This window comes from Capra hircus, chromosome 20, assembly GCF_001704415.2.
Source record: "Capra hircus breed San Clemente chromosome 20, ASM170441v1, whole genome shotgun sequence".
Lineage (NCBI taxonomy): Eukaryota > Metazoa > Chordata > Mammalia > Artiodactyla > Bovidae > Capra > Capra hircus.
The window spans coordinates 22,446,271-22,468,186 of record NC_030827.1 but is presented as its reverse complement, the minus strand read 5'-3'; the positions used below and the strand labels follow the sequence as shown (position 1 = coordinate 22,468,186).

Sequence of the window (21,916 nt, the reverse complement as noted above, 5' to 3'; positions counted from 1 at the left end):
CAGCACTTGAGGTCTTGATGGATGGAGGCGAGACGGGGGCTAGTTGAGAGCACTGTGCTCTTCTCACTTGGTCTCGTTTTCATCACTGTGCACAAATGACGAGGCTAAAGTAAATGTTTTTACTGGATCCCGTTCTGTTTTGCTACTCTGGCCAAACTTCAAAATTGGAACAATTTTGAAAAGCTGAAGGCATCTGCTTACTTTTCTAATTTACAGTTAACTAAGTACATGTGTGCAACTTTAAAGGTTTTCTAATCTAAATAAGAAAGAAACAAGTTTATCCTTCCCAACGTAGGTTTTAGTGGGTGTAACAATCCGGGAAGACCTAGGAAATAACTACTGTTTGCTTTGGATGATACACTTGGCTACCATTAAAAGACTGTATAATCATAGCCTAACTGTAGACTTCAAATTTTAACAGATTTATCTAAAGTTTCAAAATTTGTACCGTTGGATGTAACTAAAACTAGCTTATGGCAGATTTCGTAGCAGTTAACACGGAGCTAATATGAAATCTGAATCCGCTTTAAAAATCGCTCGGATATCACCATCCTCCTCAGTTACCATTTATAGCCAAGAAAGAGGTTTTCATTTTATCTGTTTCCAAGAAATCAAAGGAATTATTTTGTAGACAGTTTAGACTTTTGTCTAAATGTATGAATACCGACAAGTTAGCGCTCTCCTTTCTCTTCCTGAGCAGCTCTCTCTCTCCACGACACTCCCCCACCCTACCCCCGCCTTAATTCCTGTTTCACAAAGTAAATCTAGGGACTCGGTTCCGGGCTTGAGGGAGATTTCTCAGCACTGACACACCGGCTGGAGAAAACAAGGGAGGGGAGAAGTAAACGCGACAGGGAAGCCAGAAGAAAGGTCTAAAATCATTAACATGTAAATGGTGCTTTTTCCATTCCAAAGCACCTTATCGCCAAACGCCCTCAGGGACTAGCAGGGTTCGTGACGCCGCGCTGGGTAGCTCGGGCTCCGCGGGGGTGGGGGCGGAGGGAACCCGACAGGCAGCCCGACCCTGCGGGGAAGAGGGACGTGCAGCCAGAGGCATAGGGCTCGGGGAGGGTCAGAACCTGGCGGAGGATGACAGCAGCCAGCACTTCCTGGTTCCTTCCCCAAACATGCTGTGGTCCTGCGTTATCTGCCTTTCCCAAAGACAGCGGAGGAAAAAAAAAATTATAACGATTCACCTCGACCACCCCACCCCGCCGACCCCGTTGCCCGGTCCTTTCGGTCTCCCTCTAGCTGGGGGCGGAACAGTGGGTGAAGAGGGTGTCCCAAACCTGTGATTTCAGGTTTTGAACACGATATTCCAGAAACTTCTGTTTTATTTGTAGCACGATCTGGGGGTGGGCAGAAGATGAGGAAAGCTTTTTTTATATATAAACGGGTTCTGGGTCCGCGGCATCACGTCAGCTGAACATTGGGTTTCTCTTGCTTTGCAGCAGGCGACCGTCCTGGGCGCCACCTGCGCGTCCCGCGCGGAGTGGAGGCGGGGGCGAGGGTAGGTCGGTCCGCGCCCGGGTTCCCCGACGCCCACTGCAACGGGCACGCGAATGACAGACTGCAGGCCCTCTGGCTTGCGCCCCCTTCAACGCACCGTCCATCAAAGCTCGAATTGCAACTCCCTTAGGGCGAGCGCCGGCCGAGCCGGGCCGAGATTGCGGCGGAGAGGAAGCAGGAGCTCTGCCGCCGAGGCTCCTCCTCTCGCCGGTGCAGCCCGGGACTACCTGGCGGCGCGGCGGGTGAGGCGCGCGAACCCCAGCGTGCCCCCGCAGCGGCCACCTCGGCAGCTACCTCGGCGGCCCGCGTGCGGGGCTGAGCTAAGAGTCCGCTCCCCACCGAAACCTGCGGCCCGCCGCCCTCCCCCGCCTTGAACCCCGCACGGCCGCCCGTCCGTCAGTCCCGGCCGGGCGCACGAAGGGCCGCGCTCACGCAGTTGGCGTAGCCAGCCCTACGCTAGAGGCGCAGAGCCCGCCCCCCGCCCCCTGCACTCTCCCCGCCCCCTCCCTCCCTCGCAGGGGCCGAGCGAATGTAGCCCGCGAGAGAAAATGGCGGCGGCGGCGGGGAATCGCGCCTCGTCCTCGGGATTCCCGGGCGCCGGGGCGGCGAGCCCCGAAGCGGGCGGCGGCAGAGGGGCCCTCAAGGCGAGCAGCGCGCCCGCGGCAGCCGCGGGGCTGCTGCGGGAGGCGGGCAGTGGGGGCCGTGAGCGGGCGGACTGGAGGCGGCGGCAGCTGCGCAAAGTGCGGAGTGTGGAGCTGGACCAGCTGCCCGAGCCGCAGCTTTTCCTCGCCGCCTCGCCGCCGTCCTCCTCCACTTCCCCGTCGCCGGAGCCCCCGGACGCGGCGGCGGGCGGGAGCGGTTTCCATCCTGTGGCGGTGCCGCCGCCCCACGGAGCCCCGAGCCGCGGTGGCGCCCACCCTGCCGAGCCGGCGGCCGCACCGGACAGCGGCGCCCAGAGCCCCGCGGGGGCCGAGCCGGGGGAGAAGCGGACGCCCGCCGCCGAGCCGACTGCGGCGGCCCCGGCCGGGTAAGCAGCGCGGCCGAGGAGCGGCGGGGACTTGGGGGGCGGGCGGGCTATTGCAATGAATGAACCCCGGCATCGCGCAGGACGTCCCGGGGCTCCGCAAAGCAAGGCTGCGCGCGGCTATCCGGGACCCGAGCTCTCGGGCACCCTCTTTGACCCTTCCAGCTTCGGGCGGCGCCCCGGACCTGGCCTGGGGGACCGGACGGGGGCCCGGGGCGGGGACGTGCTGGAGAGTTTGTTATTGTTTGCAGACATGTGACAGGCGTGCGAGCCGCGCTGTTTGGACCAGTTGAGATAAGGTGTGGGGGGCCGGGCTGGTTTTGTGGGGCTCCTGGAATCGGGGCTCTCCGAGGAGCCCCGGAACGGGACCCTGGCGCTGCCCTCCGGGTCAGGCTGGAAGAGGCGAGCAGCAGTGCGGCGGCGGCGACCCCGGACCTGAGTCCCGGGGGGCGCGGGGGTGAGGCCTGAGCCTGCGGGCGGGCAGTGTAGGTGGGCGAAGCAGGTGGGCAGCCCTGCCCGAGACTGGGTTGGAGGGCCGGAGGGCGGCGGCGCAGAAAGCGGTGGGGTCCCCCGGGCGGTGACAGGCAGAGCCTCTACGCAGGTACCGGAGGCCGGGCCGGAACGGAGGCGGCGCGCCCCGAGCGCGGCCGCAGGGGGTTCCGGGTGGACGGCTCCGTAACGCCTGTCAAAGCGGTGCAGGGTGACGGGCTGCAAGCTCTCGGGGGCTTGCGGGGTATTAGGACGGAGAGTTTTCTAATCGCGTCCCCCAAGGGACTCCTAGTGTCCTGGGGAATACAGACCGCAGCACGGAGACTTGAGTGACTTCTGTTTGGAGTTTGAATTTGGCCTTTGAAGTTTGCATTTGGCGGAGTGGTGTAAGAGCCAGGACCGGATGTGTCAGCCATTCAGTTGCAAAGCGGTAGTGCCTACTCCCCGCAGCCTCTCCGGAGTGGTTGGGGACCGCGGCGCGGGTGCGGTGCTTCCTGCTCCCTGCAGCTGCGCGGGCCGCCTCGGGATTCCAGGGGACCCAGTGCCGTGTGCTCCGGGGCCCTGGGCTGCCTGCGCGTTACGGTATGTGCAAGGTAACTCAGGCCAGCCGTTCCTGGCCTGGCTCTTTTTTGGCAACTAGAAATTTGTGTTTAAGGAATTTTCTTTTAAATGTGACAGCCATAGTCCTTGTTTCTGTTTGTTTTAAAATCTAACTGGTGTATGCAGAGCACAGGTTTGAGGGGTATTTTGAGTTGCTGGAAATGTGCTAGTCACCCGTTTCCCTGTAGGGCTTCCTGACCTTTATTCTGAATGTTTTAGAGACTGCCTTGTATTGGTTTCCCTTGTGAAACGAATTTGACAGTAGGAATCATTGGCTTTCGTTAATTATCTAGTGATTTGGCACTTTTGGGGGCAACTTGATTATATGTTTAAAACCGCAGTTTGTTGATTGGTACTTAGAAGTTGGCCCCTCTCTTTCCCCACCTCGCGGGGGAGGGAACCCTAAAAATGTGGTCAGCAGTGTGCCATGTTGAGAGGAACGGGGACTTGTGACTGTGCTGGTTTTCTGTGTGCACTTGTACATGTAGCTTAGTCTTACAAGGGTTATGTTTCTCTCTCTACACTACTGCTTCTTTGCAGATTGCATTAGAACTTGACTGGAATGATTCGTTGTAGGCGATTGTTACTACAAGTGAGGTCCAGTTAAAGATATTAAACCCTGAATTTGAGAGGTGAATTTTGTCTTATTCCCATGATACCAAGTTTTTGGATGCAGTAAATAATTTAGCAAGCCTCAGCATTCTAGGCATCTTAACGAGCTATGAATATAATAGAAGAGGAACCACTGTAAAATTAATGTATAGATGTTTAGTGTTGTCTCCACACAAAATAAGAGGACGAAAGTGAAAGCAGATAGAATTCAGGGAGTGAGTAATCCGTGTTTAATTTTTGCATTTTATAACCTAGTTTTCCCCCTCCCCTTTTCTGAAAGGGTGGATTATAATTGCACAGTATATGAAATAATAGACTAATCGGCAAAATCATTTTTTAAAATGAATTTCGCTGGCCAGAATGCTGTTTGTTCATCCCAAATGTTATACATAAACATTTCATTTATAGTAAAATATTGATTTTCTCTTCTTTTGAAATAGTGAGTTTTTTCCATATTTCCTTGTTCATGGGGTTGAAATTCATTTGAGACCGTTGGTATAAGCACTTTGACTGTAAGCAGTAAAATTGCAATTGTACTTTACTTTTTGGATAATAGTTACATTCATACTTTAGAAGGATCATCTACCATCAAGATTTTGAAATATTTTTATGTTTCAGTAGTACTGTACATCTTTAAGACCTGTCGTATTTTTTTAAAGAGAATTCCTAAAGTTTTTAAATTTCATAATTCCTCCAGTTTTTGAACTTTGGGTGTAGAAATTGAAATTGTGGAAAATACAATTTTGTAGTGTAAATAATATAAATAATACTGATATTAAAAATAGAAGATTTTAAGTCCACCCCTTTTTCAGGTTGGTAACTGAAATCAGTGAAAGTTTTTTGCCTGTAAGTGGCGCCCAAGGGTTTGGGATTTTTCCTTCTAATACAGAATTAGGGGCTTTTTCTTCCTATTTACTGTCTTTGAAGAGAAATTACAGTGTTACTCTCCATTGAACAGGCTATTGTGAGTTTGGTAGATATAATTACTCCATCCTATTTTTGTAACTTAAAAAAAAAAAAACACCTAACTATCAATTTGCTGGCCCCATGAAAGAACAAGATATGCTGTACTTGTTAATGTTAGTTTTTCCTTAAAACTGAAGCTGTTTCATAGGCTGCTTTTATATCCTCATATAGCCCTCAGCTTTCACTTCCTTTTAGAAGCTTCTGGACTAAAAATATAATTCAGTGACTTTTCTAAAGGAGGTGTAGGAAAATTATTGCCCCCAAATAAGTTTTTTTTTTTAATTGGTGATTTTATAAAATGACAGAAGTAGTTACATAAGTTAGTCTTCCATGAATTTGTAAGTTTTGTAGTTAGGAATTGTCTCCAAGTTTTATTTTGAATCAGGTAAGAAAATGAATGCATTCTTCAAAGATTATTAAATATAATTCTGAAAGGGAAATATTAGAACTAGAATTGTTGCCAACTTTAGTTTTCTTTTCATATCTGATTCTGGCATGAGTGACTGGTTAACCAACATTCCTTAATACATTATTTCCAATATGCTATAATAACTCTATTTTGCTAGATTAAAAAAAAAAAACAGGAAGTAGCTCTGTTCATTGATATTCTTTTTCACATCTCCTATACTACCTCAAGCATATGTTGCACATTTTAGAAATGGTTGCTGACTTACTGACTTGGAAGATTTCAAAATATGGAATGAAAGGAGCGTTCTTTGCTTTCAACAAGAGCAAAAGAACCAGCTACAGCTTGCCTAGGCTGTCTGCTGATCAGCCCTTGACAGTTGCTGGGAGCATTCCAGAAGAAATGCTGGAGTGGCTGGGGCAGTTAATAGGGAATGGATTCCCCTGAGGGAAAACATGGGGCATTCAGAAGTTCTCTGAGTAAGAAGGCACAACTTTTGCATTTTGTATCCAGTTTTCTTGGGTTGAGGGTTATTTTTCTTTGAGGAAGGCAATAGGAGAATGTGGCATGGAGAAGCATTAGTCTCCAGAGGCTCCTTAAGAGCTGCAGTATTTTGCACTTCTAACCTTGAAATGCCTTGCTATATCAGATGTACCAGGTATATTCCTTAGACTTGGTTGTTTTCTTAAGTCCTGGCCTCTTTTTATAATCTAAGCTGAAAATTAGTTACTTTAAAATGTAAATGGGTAAAAAAGATTAATGTGAGGAAATATGCACTATTAAGAATCAACCCAAGTTGTTTTTAAGAAATAATTTAAGAACATTTTGAAACGCAAAAGAAATAATCAGAAACAGAATTGAAGTAAATGTTATTTAGAAATCCTCACTGCAAAGCTAACTGCTAGTTGGGTGTTCTTGCAAGAGAATAAGAGGATTTTTGCTGTGGTTAGTAAACATGTCCATTGATCAAGTAGAAGTACTTTTATATAGTCACTTTTCTTGCCTTCTGTGTGTCAGGCAAGTTATATATTAGCTCATTTCATCATGTCTGCAGCCTTCCAGAGTGTTGTAATTTTCTGTTTTCAAGAGGTAGAAACTCATGTGTGATGCTAAAGCCCCATGATCACACGACTGGAAAACAGGCTAGGCTTCCAGTCCATGGCGATCTCACTGCACAGTCCGTTTCTTTCCATCCCTCTCTGCTGTCTCCACTTTCTTTTGCAAATTAATGACCAGATTAATGATTTGAAGGAGGAAGTTGTCCTTCAAGAGTCAGTGTGAGAATGATAGGTTTCTACCCAGTGCCGTTGCCAATACGTTTGTCTCCTGATGTGTCCATAAAGCATGATGTTTGTAACCTGGCCTCATACATGTAATACAGGTAAACTGTGCTTAGATCACCTCATCATGTTAGGCAGGGAGAGCAAATGATTTGTACTTAGATCATTTCATTGTGTTAGTCAAGGAGAACGGTTGGTGAGTGTTGAGTGTTTCTTAGGTTTCTTGATTTGTGTGGTTTATAAGTAGAAGGAAATAAAGAAGCTAATATAATATCACACATTCATTTTAATCATCACACATGGAAACTGTTCCAGTAGAGTCAGATCTTCTCCGTTTGTATTTGTTTTAGATTTCATTCATCCAACTTCTATGAACCTCTGTGAGGTGATTTTTCTGGGTGGTAGAGAAAAATGTCATCAGTGCGCAGCCTCTGTTTCTGCTGGCAGATTGTATTATGAAGAGGTTTCACACTACCATGTTAAGTGTTGTGAGAGACATGGGAATAGAGAGGAGCACCTAGATTAAGGATTAGTGCTCTGAATCTCACCCCCAGCATTTCACACTGTATCTCTGCAGTGAATACAGTAGTGCTTCCTTAGCTTTCTGAGGAATGATTGACCTTTCAGGACAGTAGTTAAAGGTAGAAGCTTCGTTCTGCTTTCTGCTTGTACCTTTGGTCTGCTAGTTTTTGCTCTTTCCCTTTCTTAGGACAGATACATACTGTAGCTTTTCCATATCCACAGCAATGGCAAATTCAGGTGCAGATTACTTTCAAACTATTTCTGCCTATACTCTTAAAAGGTATGAGTATGGAACTGCAAGTTCAGATGTGATTTTTTTCTTTCTTTCTTAAAGAGAAAATTAAGTAGCGGGTATAGGAGCAAAAAACTGAGGATCTGCCAACACTGGTTTTACAATTCAGGCTTTATTATTAGTAAAAGCAACTTTGCTAGTTAGGGAAATAACATTGGGAAACGTATAGAGTATGCTCTAGGCTATAAGATAATCAAGAAGATATCCTTGTCTCATTTACTCTGGCCTATGCGTTAGTTTAGGTATGTTTGGTATGGAAAGGAGTTCTGTACTGTTAGCGATAGAATCCTTTGAAGTAACCAGTCTGGTTAGTTTGGTTTAATAGATTGAGATGTTACAGAGAGCCAAGAGCTGTTAAGTTCTTAAGACCCACCAAGCATGTATTTCTGAAAATGCAGTCTGTCACCGGGGAATTAGTGATGAGACCTTCAGTTCTCTCTAAGACTGAAGCAAGAGCCTGGAGCTTATGCAGTGCTGTAGTTAGCTTGTTGGCTAAGTGTCACAGTAAGCATGATGATGAGTGTATGTGGAGTCAGAAGAAGGTAGATATCAGGGTCAGGGGGTAGAGGTTGTGCTCTTGATAAGTAGTAGGTATTATTGCCTTCCTTTATGGCCTAAATAAACATTCAACTGATATAGCATCAAATAATCTTCAAACTGGTCTTACAGCATTCTGAATACTAAATATCAGTTGCTAACAGACAAGGAATTCTGTCTTATTCTTAGTGCCATTGCCCATCACCTAGAGTAGTGTCTGGCATCCATGAATATCGGATGCATGTAAGTGGTGTTGTTCAGTCACGTCCCACTCTGTGTGACCCCATGGACTGCAGCACACCAGCCTTCCCTGCCTTCGCCATCGCCCGGAACTTGCTCAAACTCACGTCCATTGAGTCGGTGATGCCATCCGACCATCTCATCCTCTGTCATTCCCTTCTTCTACCTTCAGTCTTTTCCAGCATCAGGGTCTTTTCTAAGAGTGTTAGGATGAGCATTAGGATGAACTGATTTTCCCAAAGTGTTAGGATGAATTAATTTTTAAATAAGTGTATTAGAAGACACTAACTCATGACTTAATGTGATGTGATTTTAATCATAATGTAGCTTAAGGAAAGTTTTGAAGGCAGGAACTATTTCTTACGAGTTTTGGTGTATTGCTTGGTATTTCGTAGCAGTAATTGGTATTTAGCAAGCAGTGATTAATAATGTTGACCAATTTTATATAATGTAAACCTTACAGAATTAGTTTAATAACTCTGTAGTTACAAAGTAATTAGAGCCATGTGTAAACTGTCAAATGTTGAGAAAATTGAGTTTCTGGGATTTGGGTGTCTAGTTATTTGTGCTTATGGGTAAGCCCTCCTGGTTGTTTTCTTAACACTGCCAACCCTTCTTTAATGGCTCCTCAGCTTCTTGAGCATTAATATTAGAACATCCTCAGGTCCAGGCCTTCTCTCATTTCCTCTCTTCCACCCCCACCCTAGTCTCGTTAATGCCTTTCGGTCAACTATTGGCCTTTCATGAATGAGTGCAGAGTTTATTTTCCTAGCCATGACATCGAAAACCAAATTCAGGATTTTCCCTACACCTTGCCCTACTCATACTCAGGAGTTCTCTGCTCATGAAGTGGCAGAACCACAGCCTAGTAGTTACCCTTGACAGCTCCTAGTCTTCAGTTCCGTATCAGAGGCTGGTGCTTTGGTCTGTTACCATATTCCTAGTCCAGGTCTCCGTGATCTCTCATTTGAACTACTAACATAGTAGCCTCCTAACTTGCTCCCTCTCTCCTGCTTCCTCCCTTCCAGTTGGTTCTCCGTATTGTGTGACCAGAGTGATCATTTAAAAATGTAAATCTGAGTGTAGCGATTTTCCTATAGAAAAGTAAATTAAATTGAATTGTAAAACATTCAGATGCTTTCCATTTGGATAAAGATCGGAGAGTTCTTAAGATGTCCCACAGAGTCCCTGCCTGGTTTAGCCCCTGGCTGCCTTTCTGGGCCCATCTCTGATCACACACACCCTTACTCTCAGCAGGACTGCCTTCATTTCCTGACTCAGCACACCACCTCTGCCATAGGGCCTTTGTGGTACCGCCTGCTCTCTGTCTTGGAGCACTTTTCCCAGTCCTGAGTCAGCTCCTCCCTTTTCATATCTTAGCTCACTGAGGCTTCCTCGGGGAAGCCTTCCTTCCCTCATCTCCTAGACTGGCTTTGTAGCTCCATGTCCTTACTGTTAGTGCTTTGATTTTGTATTTATCTCATTTGGTGAATGGTTGCCTTCCCTTGAAGACTGAAAAGACATAAGTGGGCAGAGCCTTTGGCTGGGTAGGAACCCAGAACCTAGCAAAATTCCTGGCCCAGAGTAGATCCTCAGTAAGAATTTGTTAAATAAATGGATGGAGGTAGTTATGATGTTGCAAGATCAAACCAGTGGATTGTCTGTTCTTCCCCTTTGGTCAGATGTAATCAAGACTTAGCTGAGATGGGGTTAAATGGCAAAAGCCTAGATGATTGGTGTTTCCAAATAGTCAGTGTGTGATAGATTCATTAGGAGGTATCTGAAGTATTAGACACACCAAATGCCACAGGTGAAGTAGGATGGCTTAATGTGGTACAGAGGAAAGAGCTATACTGCATGATAATACGCTGTAAGAAGAAGTGTTTGCTCTGTGTATTTAGTTCTTCTCTTACCAGGGAGTTGAAAGTGTGTGTGTGTGCGCGCGCGTGTGTGCACGCATGTGTGTGTGTGTGTGTGCGCGTATCTATCTAAATATACACCTGGAGCTGTTATGCATTAATACAGTGATTCCTTTTTCTGAGTTCTCAGAATGTTATCTAAATTTAGGATATTATGTTTAGGATTTTTGTCCTAATTACCCTACTTCATCCAAAATTTATGAATTTGCTACTGATAATGATTCAACTTGGGATAAATAGTTCACATTTGCATTAAAGAAAAGATTTGCTAGACAAGTACTATGTGAGATTTCAGGAACCAAGAACCCGCATTAACAGAAAACGTTTTAAAGTTTACTGGTGGTAACTAAACCTGGTAGCCTCCCTTATCTGGAACATGGTTTAGCACTAAGAAGTAAGAAAAGAAGGCTCTGAACTGCCAAAGGGCCTGTAACAAAATCTGTGCTTTGAAGTTCTTTGATTTTACACTTAGAAGAGTTCCAGGGGCATTCACTCAGGATTTGCTGACATTTCTTTATTATTCTTGTAGTCTTGTCTATTTGGTGTCCCTAACGCAGTGTTCTTGCCTGGAGAATCCCGGGGACTGGGGAGCCTGGTGGGCTGCCGTCTATGGGATCGCACAGAGTCGGACACGACTGAAGTGACTTAGCAGCAGCAGCAATGTATGTGCAGCAATTAAAAGCAGCCAGTTAGAAGACCCATACTTAGGGCAAGAGACAGGTTCCCTAAAGGCAGAATATAGGCAGAGCCCTGACAGGTGCTAAGAAGGGAGGAGAAAGGGACCTGCTAAGAGGACGTTGGAGCATGGCAGTTGGGGGCCGCCTGGTGATGGAACGCTTGGTTCCACACACCTGGATCACCTCTAAGATTATGAATTTATTAATTCACAGCACTTTCCCACATTACTCTTGGGGTATCAGTTCCTTATTTGTAAAATGAGAGTGATGAAGATCATATGATTGGCTTTGTTTTCCGTAATGACAATGACTGTGGCTTACAAGATTGTTGTGTTTCCCTCCACTCAGGCAACCAAGTTAGAAAGCTTGTAGCATATTAAGGAAGTATTCTGTCCCTGATGGTTGTAGAAAGTATTTTGATCCTCGAAGTGGTAAACATCTAAATCATCTGGAAGAGGTGGTCCTGTAGCCTTGATGCTGAATAAATGAAGTGTTCTTTAGAATTACATAAAATTGGATGCTGCTCATTACGAACGTCCTGTGGATTGGTTGTGTGGCAGAGTTTTTTTTTGCTCTCTTTGTTGGCCTGAGTCATTTTATATCCTACAATTAAAAAAAGATGCCTTAATAGTTAATCACCACCACCAATATATACTGCCCTTTCTCCTAGCTAGACTGTGAGAAGTCAGGCAGTAAGCCCCAGCTTTGCAATGTTGACCAAGTTATTTAATTACTGTGAGGACTTTGGTCTAATAAGATGGCTGCTTGCGAAAGGGTTGGATTCTTGATGTTCACGTCTTAAGATGTTGAGTGTTTTGAGAAAGACATTTCACATTTCTTTTTTTCCTCTTTCAAAATAATTAATTGGCTGTACCTATTATTTATTATCTGGATTTATTGATACTCTTAAATTCTTCTTGGTTAATAATTATTTTCATTGATCCTTAGATTAAAAAAAAAGATGTGACTTATTAATTAATGTAGGTACTAATATTCCTAAAAAACTTTTAATGTCAGTATAAACTTATTTTGAAATTTGAAAATACGTTTCAGTTTTTCTGGCACACTGGCATTTCTACACGGTTATATTAAGGTCCTTGTGATTTTTCTGAATTCAGAATTTTTAGATTAAGCTTTATTAATAAAATGGTTAGACAGTCCTTTTGAAAGCAACAGAACAATCTGTTTTAAACATGCATTTATCTTTTAACAAAAGAACAGTACTATGTAGACTGCTGTACAGTTTTTTTTTCTTAACAGCATTTTGTTTAGTATCTTAACGATGAACGTAGAGCTGCCATTTTCATGACTGCATAGCATTCCGTCATTTGGTTGTCTCATTAACCAATCTCTTCTTTTTAGACATAGTGTTTATTGTTTGGTAGTTATATCACGCCGCAGTGAGTACCATTGTATGTGCATTTTCAGATATTTGTGCATTTGGTTCTGTAAAATAAATATTCAGAAGTAAAACTGCTGAGTCAAAGGATTATGTATATTTAAAATTTTTATCATGTAGCCAAATTGCCCTGTAAAACATTGTGCCAGCTTACATTCATCTCACGGTATGTGAGAGTGCTCATTGCTTCACATTCTTGCCAGTGTTTGATATTATCAGTCTGTGAAAGATGGTTTCTTATTTCAATTTGCATTTCTTAGCTTTTTAGCATCATAGTTCAGTTCAGTTCAGTCGCTCAGTCGTGTCCGACTCTTTGCGACCCCATGAATCGCAGCACGCCAGGCCTCCCTGTCCATCACCAACTCCCGGAGTCCACCCAGACTAGCTTCCATCGAGTCAGTGATGCCATCCAGCCATCTCATCCTCTGTTGTCCCCTTTTCCTCCTACCCTCAATCCCTCCCAGCATCAGAGGCTTTTCCAATGACTCAACTCTTCGCATGAGGTGTCCACAGTACTGGAGTTTCAGCTTTAGCATCATTCCCTCCAAAGAACACCCAGGGCTGATCTCCTTCAGAATGGACTGGTTGGATCTCCTTGCAGTCCAAGGGACTCTCAAGAGTCTTCTCCAACACCACAGTTCAAAAGCACCAATTCTTCAGCGCTCAGCTTTCTTCACAGTCCAGCTCTCACATCCATACAACTTGTATTTATTAACAATTTCCTACTTCTTTTGTGACTTTCACACATGAGAGAGAATTGTTTAATTTTTTCTTATTGATTTTTAAGTATCCTTTATGTATTAGAATGTTAGCTTGACATTTATTGGAAATGTTTTCCTCTACTTTTGTGTTATAATTTATGAATTTCAATGATAACTGTTGTTCCATAAAGAGGCTTTAAATATTCCTTCAGATTTCATTTCTTTCTTTGTCCCTCTCCCTCTCTTTCTGCATGGTCTTACAGAGAGGCTGTGCTCTGTAGTGGTTCAGAGCACAGATGCCTGAGTTCTAGTCAGAGTCTCACCACTGTCGAGTAGAGAACCTCGGAAGTTACTGAATTTCTTTGCACTTCAATTTCCTCAACTCTAAAATGAAAATATTACTTCAGAATTGTTGCAGGAACGAAGTGTTTGTATAAACACTGTAAATAGTGCATGGTGCATGATGAACGCTATGTAGGTAATAGCTATTATTATTCCCTGCCATAAGACTATAAAAATTCACCAATCTTTTCTAATACTATTTTTATAGATTAAAAAAGAAATCGTCTCTTGAGCTCTCTGAAGTCTAAGGCCCTAACTTTATTTTCTCCAAATGATTGGCTAGGTTTTTTTCCCAGCATTGTTTATTGATTAAAAGTATCCCCTTTATCACATACTAAATTTTCAAATATTTCAACGTTCCCAAATACATTTCTTTATTTCAAATCTTACTCTTGCACAAAGGGCTAAATTCTTAAATAATCACATTTCACATTTTTTGCAAAGATCCTTAAAGAATGTCATTGACTGGAGAGAAAAAGATACATCAGAAGACTATTAGTTGTGTGTTTGCTGAATTGTTTTTATAATATTTTGGTGCCTAAAATGCCTTGGCTTCAGTGATAGAACCCTGCACCCCCCTGCCCCTGGGATAGTTTCTCCAGGAGGTGCAGCTGAGCCAGGCGCTGCAGCCACCACACACCCAAACGGAATCTCCATCCTCCCGCTTAGATCTCCTGGTCCTTTGGGGTGCCATTGGTTTAATTCCTGCCACCACCTCCCGGGCGGCTGTGCGCTTACGCTGGTCTTCTCACCCTCAGCATCCAATCAGTCTCCAGTTCTATTGTTGTCAGTGTCTGCTAGCCCTGGAATCCACCCCCACAGCTGCTAACCAGGGTCAGGCCTCTGTCACCTCCTCCCAGTTATTGCAAAACTTCCTAACCAGCCTCTGGCTCCTGGACATGTTCTCCTCAGTCACTCACTGCAGTTAGAGTGAGGTTTCTACTATGGAAGTCTGATCTTGACACTAAAGTGGACAAAAATCTAGCCCAGCCTTCTCGTTTTAGAAATGAAGAAACCGAAACACAGGCTTAAACAGTTCAGATAGTTAATCAGTGGCAAAGGTGGGAAATCCCAAGTCTGTCAGAAATAATTGGCACTGTTTCTAGCATTCAAGAATAATTTCTATTCATGCATATTATACATGTATAATATACATTTTTTCTATATTATAATGTATAATATAGATTTTACACCTTGTGAGTGGTGGATAATTTATGTAATGTGAATTGCTGGTGTCCAGCATGCCTTCTATGCACAAACTGAGGCCAGGAGAATGATGAAATGCTGTAGAATGAACTCCTCCATACAGGATACTGTACAGTTCAGAAGATGCTTTTGTATTTGCTGCTGTCTAATTGAAATATATGTTACTGTAATCTTTCAACCTGAAAATCACACAATATCACTCTCAGCTTAGATTCTCTTAGTTACTTGAGTCATTAGCGTGTTAATAAATCTTAAAATCTACATTTGCTTCTTTTAAGATACTTATTAATGTAAATTAAATACAGTAATTCAACTTAATTCCCTAGCTTTAAACTGTGTTGATATTGTGCTCTACAATTTTGAATGGCTGTGTTCTATCTTTAAATAGTGAATTCAAAGAGAGAGAAAAAAAAAAACTTTTCTTCATCCAGAGAATAAAGTCCAGACTCCTTAATGCAGTTCAGAAGCTCTGGTAATTGGCTCTGCGCCCCTCTCAGCTCCCTTTCCTGAACACCCTGCTCCAGTCATTCAGGGCTACGTTCACATTTTTGTTTCCCTGGCTGACCCTTCTTTTCTCTCAGTGCACTAAATGTTGTTTCTTCTGTCTAGAATACTTATTTTGTCTCTGCTGTGAGATAACTTTTAATATGTTTTTATTCCCCCTGCAATGAACAGTTTTTGGTATTCTGCTGTATTAAACATAAATGTTGCTGTTTGCGGAAGTCAGTTGTTCTGCCGCTAAGGTGTGTCCAACTCTTTGCGACTCCATGGACTGGAACACGCCAGGCCTCCCTGTCCCTCACTGTCTCCCAGAGTTTACCCAGAAAAGTCGATAGGTATTGTGAATTCTACTGAACTCTTTGATTTAAAGTTCCTTGGTATCTGAATTAGTTTTGCCACTTTTAGGCCTTTTTAGGGACTTGCCTGGTGGCCCAGTGGCCAAGACTCCTCACTCCCGATGTAGGGGGCCTGGGTTCGATCCCTGGTCAGGGATCTAGATTCCACATGCCGCAACTAAGAGTTTGCATGCTTCAAGTAAAAATCCTGCAACTAAGATCAGGTGCAGCCAAATAAGTAAGTAAGTAAATTTTTTTTTTTTTTTAAGGAAAACTCCTCATAAAAAAGTTTTTCCTCTGTCATCCCGTATACAGTCATGTCTTACTGAACAAGTGTTTAAAAAGAAAAATTCTTTTAAAATTATAATACATTATGATAAAGCAAATCAGATTTTTCTTTTAATTTGTGTTAAAATTTCAGAGGTATAGTCTTGGGAAAATATTTTGGTGCCAGGCAGCACCCTGTTGACCCTCCGTTTCCATGGTTGCAGAACTTGCAGGTACCGAGAGCTGAGTGCATGGTTTTATAGTATATGGACTTGAGCATCTGTAGAGTTCAGTGCCCGCAGGAGGTCCTGGCAGCAGTGTTCTGTGGCTACAGGGGGACAACTGGATTGCTGTCACCCAGAGTAATCCAAGACCGCTCAAGTCAGAGGATGCTCAGCGCTCGAGCACAGAGGCTGATAGTGGCCTAGGTGCATCCATCACAAGGCCTGTATCAGCTGCCTGGCCTCCGTGGGCAAGGTGCCAGGGGGCTCATGGGTTACAGGAAAACAAGCACATCAGATGTAGGGTCACTGCAGGTCTTTCTGTCTGGTCTGTGGGTGGTTTCTCTAGAAAAACAGAAAGGCAGAGTAGTAAGCACGCCAGGGTGAATGTCCATTGTCAGCGCTGCCATCACTCCCTACCCAGCTGGGGTCATGCCTTCATGAACACTCTTGGAATGACGTACTGTGAGCTAGGCGCCGAGGTGCTGGGGACCCAGCAGTGGGGAAGCCCGTGAAGTTTAATGAGGTAACAGACCGCCGGCTGACAAGGGTGGGGCTGGCCAACCTGCTGGGAATGGGAGGGTACAGGAAGGGTTTTCCTGGAAATGGGAGGACTGCTAAGTCCTGAAGAGTGCAGAGGAGTTAAACAGGTAAAAGGGACTTGGAGAGAGACTTTGTGGCCTGGGGGTAGGGGCAGGGTTGTGTGGAGAACACACAGAGGCCTGGAAGTTCATGGTGGGTTGTGTGCTGATATGGAGAACTATGAGTGTAGTTCAGGTAGCCCTGTCTGGGTGGGGGCAGGGCTCAGCAGCCAAGCCCGAGAACCACGCAGGGCTCTCTGCCTCCATGCTGCTCGCCGTGCTTGGGACAGAATAGAGAGCCTTTGTAGTTTGACAGGTAACTCCAGCACCCTAGGAAGTGGGTCAGGAGGCCCAAAGGAGGAGTTACATCAAAGCTGGAGCGAGACAGTCTGCGTCTGAGGCTGCAGTCTAGGAGCTGTGGCTCTTGCATTTCTAGTAGCTCTCCATAGTTTCAGAGGCTCACAGGGAAATGTTCTCAGGCAGATGAATTCCAGCCACCCTGGTCCCTGAATGTAGTTTTGAAACTGCACAATTACATTTCAGGGGCAGCACAAGTATGCTGGGCCCAAGGAGGCAGATCTCTTTAGTCACTCACCTGTCACTGGACTCCAAGAAAGTCACTTAATTTCTCCGAACCTCAAATTTCTCATCTCGAAAATGGAGTCAGTGGTGGTGATTAAAAATGGAATGACGCACCATTCTTAACCCAGAGAAGCACTCAGTAAAAACTGTTTGTAATATAACTGCAAGTAACTATGAAGACTCTCTACTTAAACATTTGGCTGTACAGATGAGGATGATGTAAAGAGACTCACAGTTCCCTTACTAGTTACCATTACTTTAACAAAGGCAGTTTGTGTAGATTATGTAGCATCTTGAGAACAATATGGTTTCCTTAGTATTTTGAAATTATTAGAATAATGGAAAACGCAGCTTTCAAAATTATGTAATGTGGGATAAAGCATATATCATCAGTAGGACATTGATTAGGGTTCTCATCACTTTGTGAGGACCTAAGGCTGGTCTCCTGGGTCGCTTTCTTATCTGTGAAAAGAAGAGGTTGGCTCACATAATCTTTTTGTCCCTTTGAAACTCTGGCAAATAATATTCCAAAAATTTAATTTGAAAATTATTTCTTATGGCTAAATTTAGTTCTGATTATTGAAACAATTAGATTTTTGAACTTATTAATTCTTGGAGTTTTAAACCTGGGTATCAACTATAAATGGCAACCCACTCCAGTGTTCTTGCCTGGAGAATCCCAGGGATGGGGGAGCCTGGTGGGCTGCCGTCTATGGGGTCGCACAGAGTTGGACACAACTGAAGCGACTTAGCAGCAGCAGCAGCAACTATAAGAAATGCAAATAAAAAGCAGTGAAGGCTCAGAAAACAGAGAAGTCATATCTGTGTTTGTGTTTAGCAAATATGTGTAGAGAGTAGTTTTGAAAATAACTTTTAAGTCTAATTCTTGTAACTTGTATGTGCTTAGTTGCTCAGTTTTATCCCACTCTTTGCGACCCCATGGCTCCTCTGTCCATGCCAGGCTCCTCTGTCCATGGGGATTCTCCAGGCAAGAATACTGAAGTGGGTTGCCCTGCCCTCTTTCAGGGGATCTTCCTGACCCACGGTGAACCCAGGTCTCCCACATTGCAGACAGATTCTTTACCATCTGAGCCACCAGGAAAGTTCAATTCTGGTAACTTGACTGCTGTTAAAAACATTTTCCCCTTAACTTTAACTACATAAGGAAAGGATATTCTCTAGGGCTAACCTCTAATAAGCAAAGCAGTCCTTTGACTTTTTTCTATGTTTATAAAGACATATGTATACAAACTTATTTTTTAACTAAAAAAACTTTAAAAATGACACTGAATTGTATTGTTTCCTAATTGTGAAAATTCAGATTTCTGTTTTGTAGGTTCTTTTCATGTAATTTGTATAGAGTTGGCAGTTACTGAACAGTATGAATTTCACTATCAATCTTTTTTTCCTTTTTAATCTTTAATAATTTGGAGCTCAAGTTCTAGAAAATCTTGACTATCAAATAGTTTTGGAATAGAACTTTTTGACTGATTTAATCGTGGTTCCATCAACTTGAAGCATATTCACACCAGCAGACACTCTCACCCACCACTATTCTTCATCTACACAGCTGAAGCTGCTCATAATTCAGTGCTGAGCACAGGGACCTCCAACAGTAATTAACTATTTGTCTTAGATTCCTGGTAGTGAAGAATACTTGACCCTTCCTGCTTCTATCAAAACTCACATCGCTCTCAAGTTCCAATTGTTGTGACAGTTATTCAGTTGTTTGGGAGCACTTACTGCATGATGGGCTCTCCAGGTGGAGCTAGTGGTAAAGAACCGCCTGCCAGTGCCAGAGATAGGAGAGACGTGGGTTCGATCTCTTGGTCAGAAAGATGCCCTGGAGGAGGGCACGGCAACCCACTCTGGTATTGGAGAATTGCATGGACAGAGGAGCCTGGCAGGCTACAGTCCATAGGATTGCAGAGAGGCAGACGTGGCTGAAACAACTCAGCACACACTGCATGCTACTGCCACGAAGGCTGTGATAAGAAATAGAGCAGAGTCCTTTGAGTCTTGATTGCTTTAGCACCATTCTTATAGCTGGTTGTGATTGATTTTGATAGCTGGCTACAGGTTTTGTCACTAGTTAGAATGTCATTTGCACAATGTGAACTGAATCATCCTGCAGTTTTGTAAGTGGATAGTGGAACATAACCCTCCACTGCAAGAAGATTTGCTAGAAGAGTTTTAAATAATACCAAAAACAAATGAGAACAAAGCCTACACTTTGGGGACTTAGGTCTGTAAAGGCAGTTTTGGCATCAAAGAGAAAAAGGTTTATGCTCAAGAACTTTCATTCTTCTTCTCCCTTACACCTCCTAGGCCAAGTTTTGGTGATAGCATATAAAACTGTTGGTGTCTCAAGTCAGCTTGTCTCTAAATACAGCAACTTGAAAAGAAATGTGTTCAGAATTGCATGTGTAATAGACTGCTTTATTCTTGTTGAAGGTTCCCCAAAGTACTGAATGTATTTTAATTACTAAAATTAAGTTAGTGAAAATTTCTTGCCTAAGTAGAGAATATAGTCAGCCATGCACTGAGCCAAGATGAAAGTGTGTGTGTGTGTGTGTTCTCTCTCTGCTTCTTTTTCCTCCCAGCACCCAACACACACATGCCCCCCTCCCCGCCTCCCCCCCCCCATCCGCCAAACACACACATCTTTCTAAAGTACTGACTCTTCATTCCATGCTGACAGGTTGTACTGGAACTTGCTATTTCAGAGTCTTCAGTGAGCAGCTTACACTGAATTCTGTAACAAAGCCCCTATAGTGCCAGTGCATTCACACTTTTTCCTGTATTTCTCTGTACTTTATTAAAAATAAATCTCATTTTATAAATTATCTTTTGAATATTTATAAGGCTTTGCATTTTTTATGAAATCTTCTTGACACTTTAGATGACCTATGTATATGTGTGTGTGCTGAGTCATGTCTGACTCTTTGCAACCCCATGGACTATGGCCTGCCAGGCTCCTCTGTCCATGGGATTTCCCAGGCAAGAAAGAATACTGGAGTGGGTTGCCACTTCCTTCTCTAAGGGATCTTCCCACCCTGGGATGGAATGTGTATCTCTTATCATACTTTTGCTTCTAGGCTGACTTCCTGTCCTTACACTGTTGGCTACCCCTGCCCTATAAATCTGTTGCAAAAGTTAGTCCAAAGACGTAGAAAATTGCATGCTGCCAATCATTTATTTTCTAGGTGCCTAGTCTAGGATTTGTTTCTGTGTACTGTGGAGATTGCATTATGAATATTGATACTAATACATAGCTTTGGTAAAAAGTTTCTCCTTAAGGAATAGCATATTTAAAACGTTGATTCGTTCTTTACTATGTGCTTAGGCAGCCACATGTGTTAAATCTTTTGAAATAGAATATTTTGTCTTCTTTCCACAAACCATTAAAATTTCAGCATCCAGGTCTGTCTTTGACAGCTCTCTTACCTGTGAAAATGGGATAAGATTTTGGCTTTTTAGGATCATGTGTATGAATTTAAGGTTCAAAGGCTGTGGTCACTGTGGCTGTCTGACAGCCATTACCGCTGTCGTCCGGGATTATGTCCCCTGTGGTTGTCATGGGGGAAGCGGTGACATGCATGCTGTTAGCTGCGAGAGTGTCAGATTCTGCCCCACAGCCCGGTGACTATTTTGGAATCTCTCCTATAAGTCTGGGATGTGAAACATCACTAGTCTCACCTTGGATCCTGGGTAGCAGAACGGTCAGCTGCTTCCTGCAGCTGAAGCAGGGTGAATTCCTCAGCATGGATCATTTCAGATGTCTCTCAGAGCTGCTTCTCCTGAATAAGGCTTGCTCAGAAGGATGTTTGTTGGTGGTGTTCAGTTGCTAAGTTGTGTCCGACTCTTTAGCGACCCTGTGGATTATAGCCTGCAAGGCTCCTCTGTCCATGGGATTTCCCAGGCAGGAATACCGGAGTGGGTTGCCATTTCCTTCCCCAGGGGATCTTGCCAGTCCAGGGAGCAAACCTGTGTCTCCTACATTGGTGTGTGGATTTTTTACCACTGCACCACCAGGGAAATCAACTAACCACGCAACAGCAACAACGAAACAACAAAAGGATGTTGAACTGTTCTTGCCTGCTGGAGCATAGAAGCAGCCACGAGGTTGTTTTTCGGAGACCAGCTCAGGAATGGGACAGAGAGCAGGAAGGGCTGGTTGTGGTGTTGGTGGCTAGAATCGGTCTCTAGAACCAGTGAACTGTGAAACCTGATCAGGTTTCTTTTTCCAAGGTAGGTAGATTCTGAGAGAGGAAGATGGACCACGGAAGACCTTGGCCTAAAATATTTTTAATCTCTGATTTGTAACTTAATGTAAGAACCTTATGAACATTCTAGTCTATTTCAAGATACATCTGTGATCGCTTGTGTAGGACTAATTAAAAAAAATAGAAATAAATGAATTCCATGAGAATTCTTCTTTGAGCTCTTGAGTCAAGTAGCACTACCTGAAGATGAGCTAGTATGGATAATACTTTAAAAACCAAAATTATTCTGATACAAAACTTTGGTTTTCTTTACTGTGTCAGTTAAAATGAAAAGCCTACTGAAATTGCAGTTCAAATTCAAGAGTTCTTTGTGGACATACTTGATTCCTTCTTTTCCTCTTTTAGCTATGGGAAAGGGAATCGCCAGCTGTCTTTAGTTTAAAGGTATTTAACCTGCTTTCCAGATGCTTATTGTGGTGGAC

The 21,916-nt window shown here is 43.9% G+C and overlaps 1 protein-coding gene across 2 annotated transcripts in view; it reads left to right on the top strand.

Moving 5' to 3' along the window:
* MAP3K1 (mitogen-activated protein kinase kinase kinase 1) overlaps nucleotides 2,052-21,916 on the top strand; it is a 74,487-nt gene continuing 54,622 nt past the window's right edge. Inside the window, exon 1 of one of the 2 annotated variants that reach the window (XM_018065623.1) lies at nucleotides 2,052-2,536. In XM_018065623.1, coding sequence (XP_017921112.1) covers nucleotides 2,058-2,536 — 479 coding nt within the window. In that variant the 5' untranslated portion in view covers nucleotides 2,052-2,057. Of the gene's footprint in view, nucleotides 2,537-2,580; nucleotides 3,605-21,916 lie in introns of those variants that run through there. The other variant, XM_005694690.3, reaches the window with a different exon arrangement.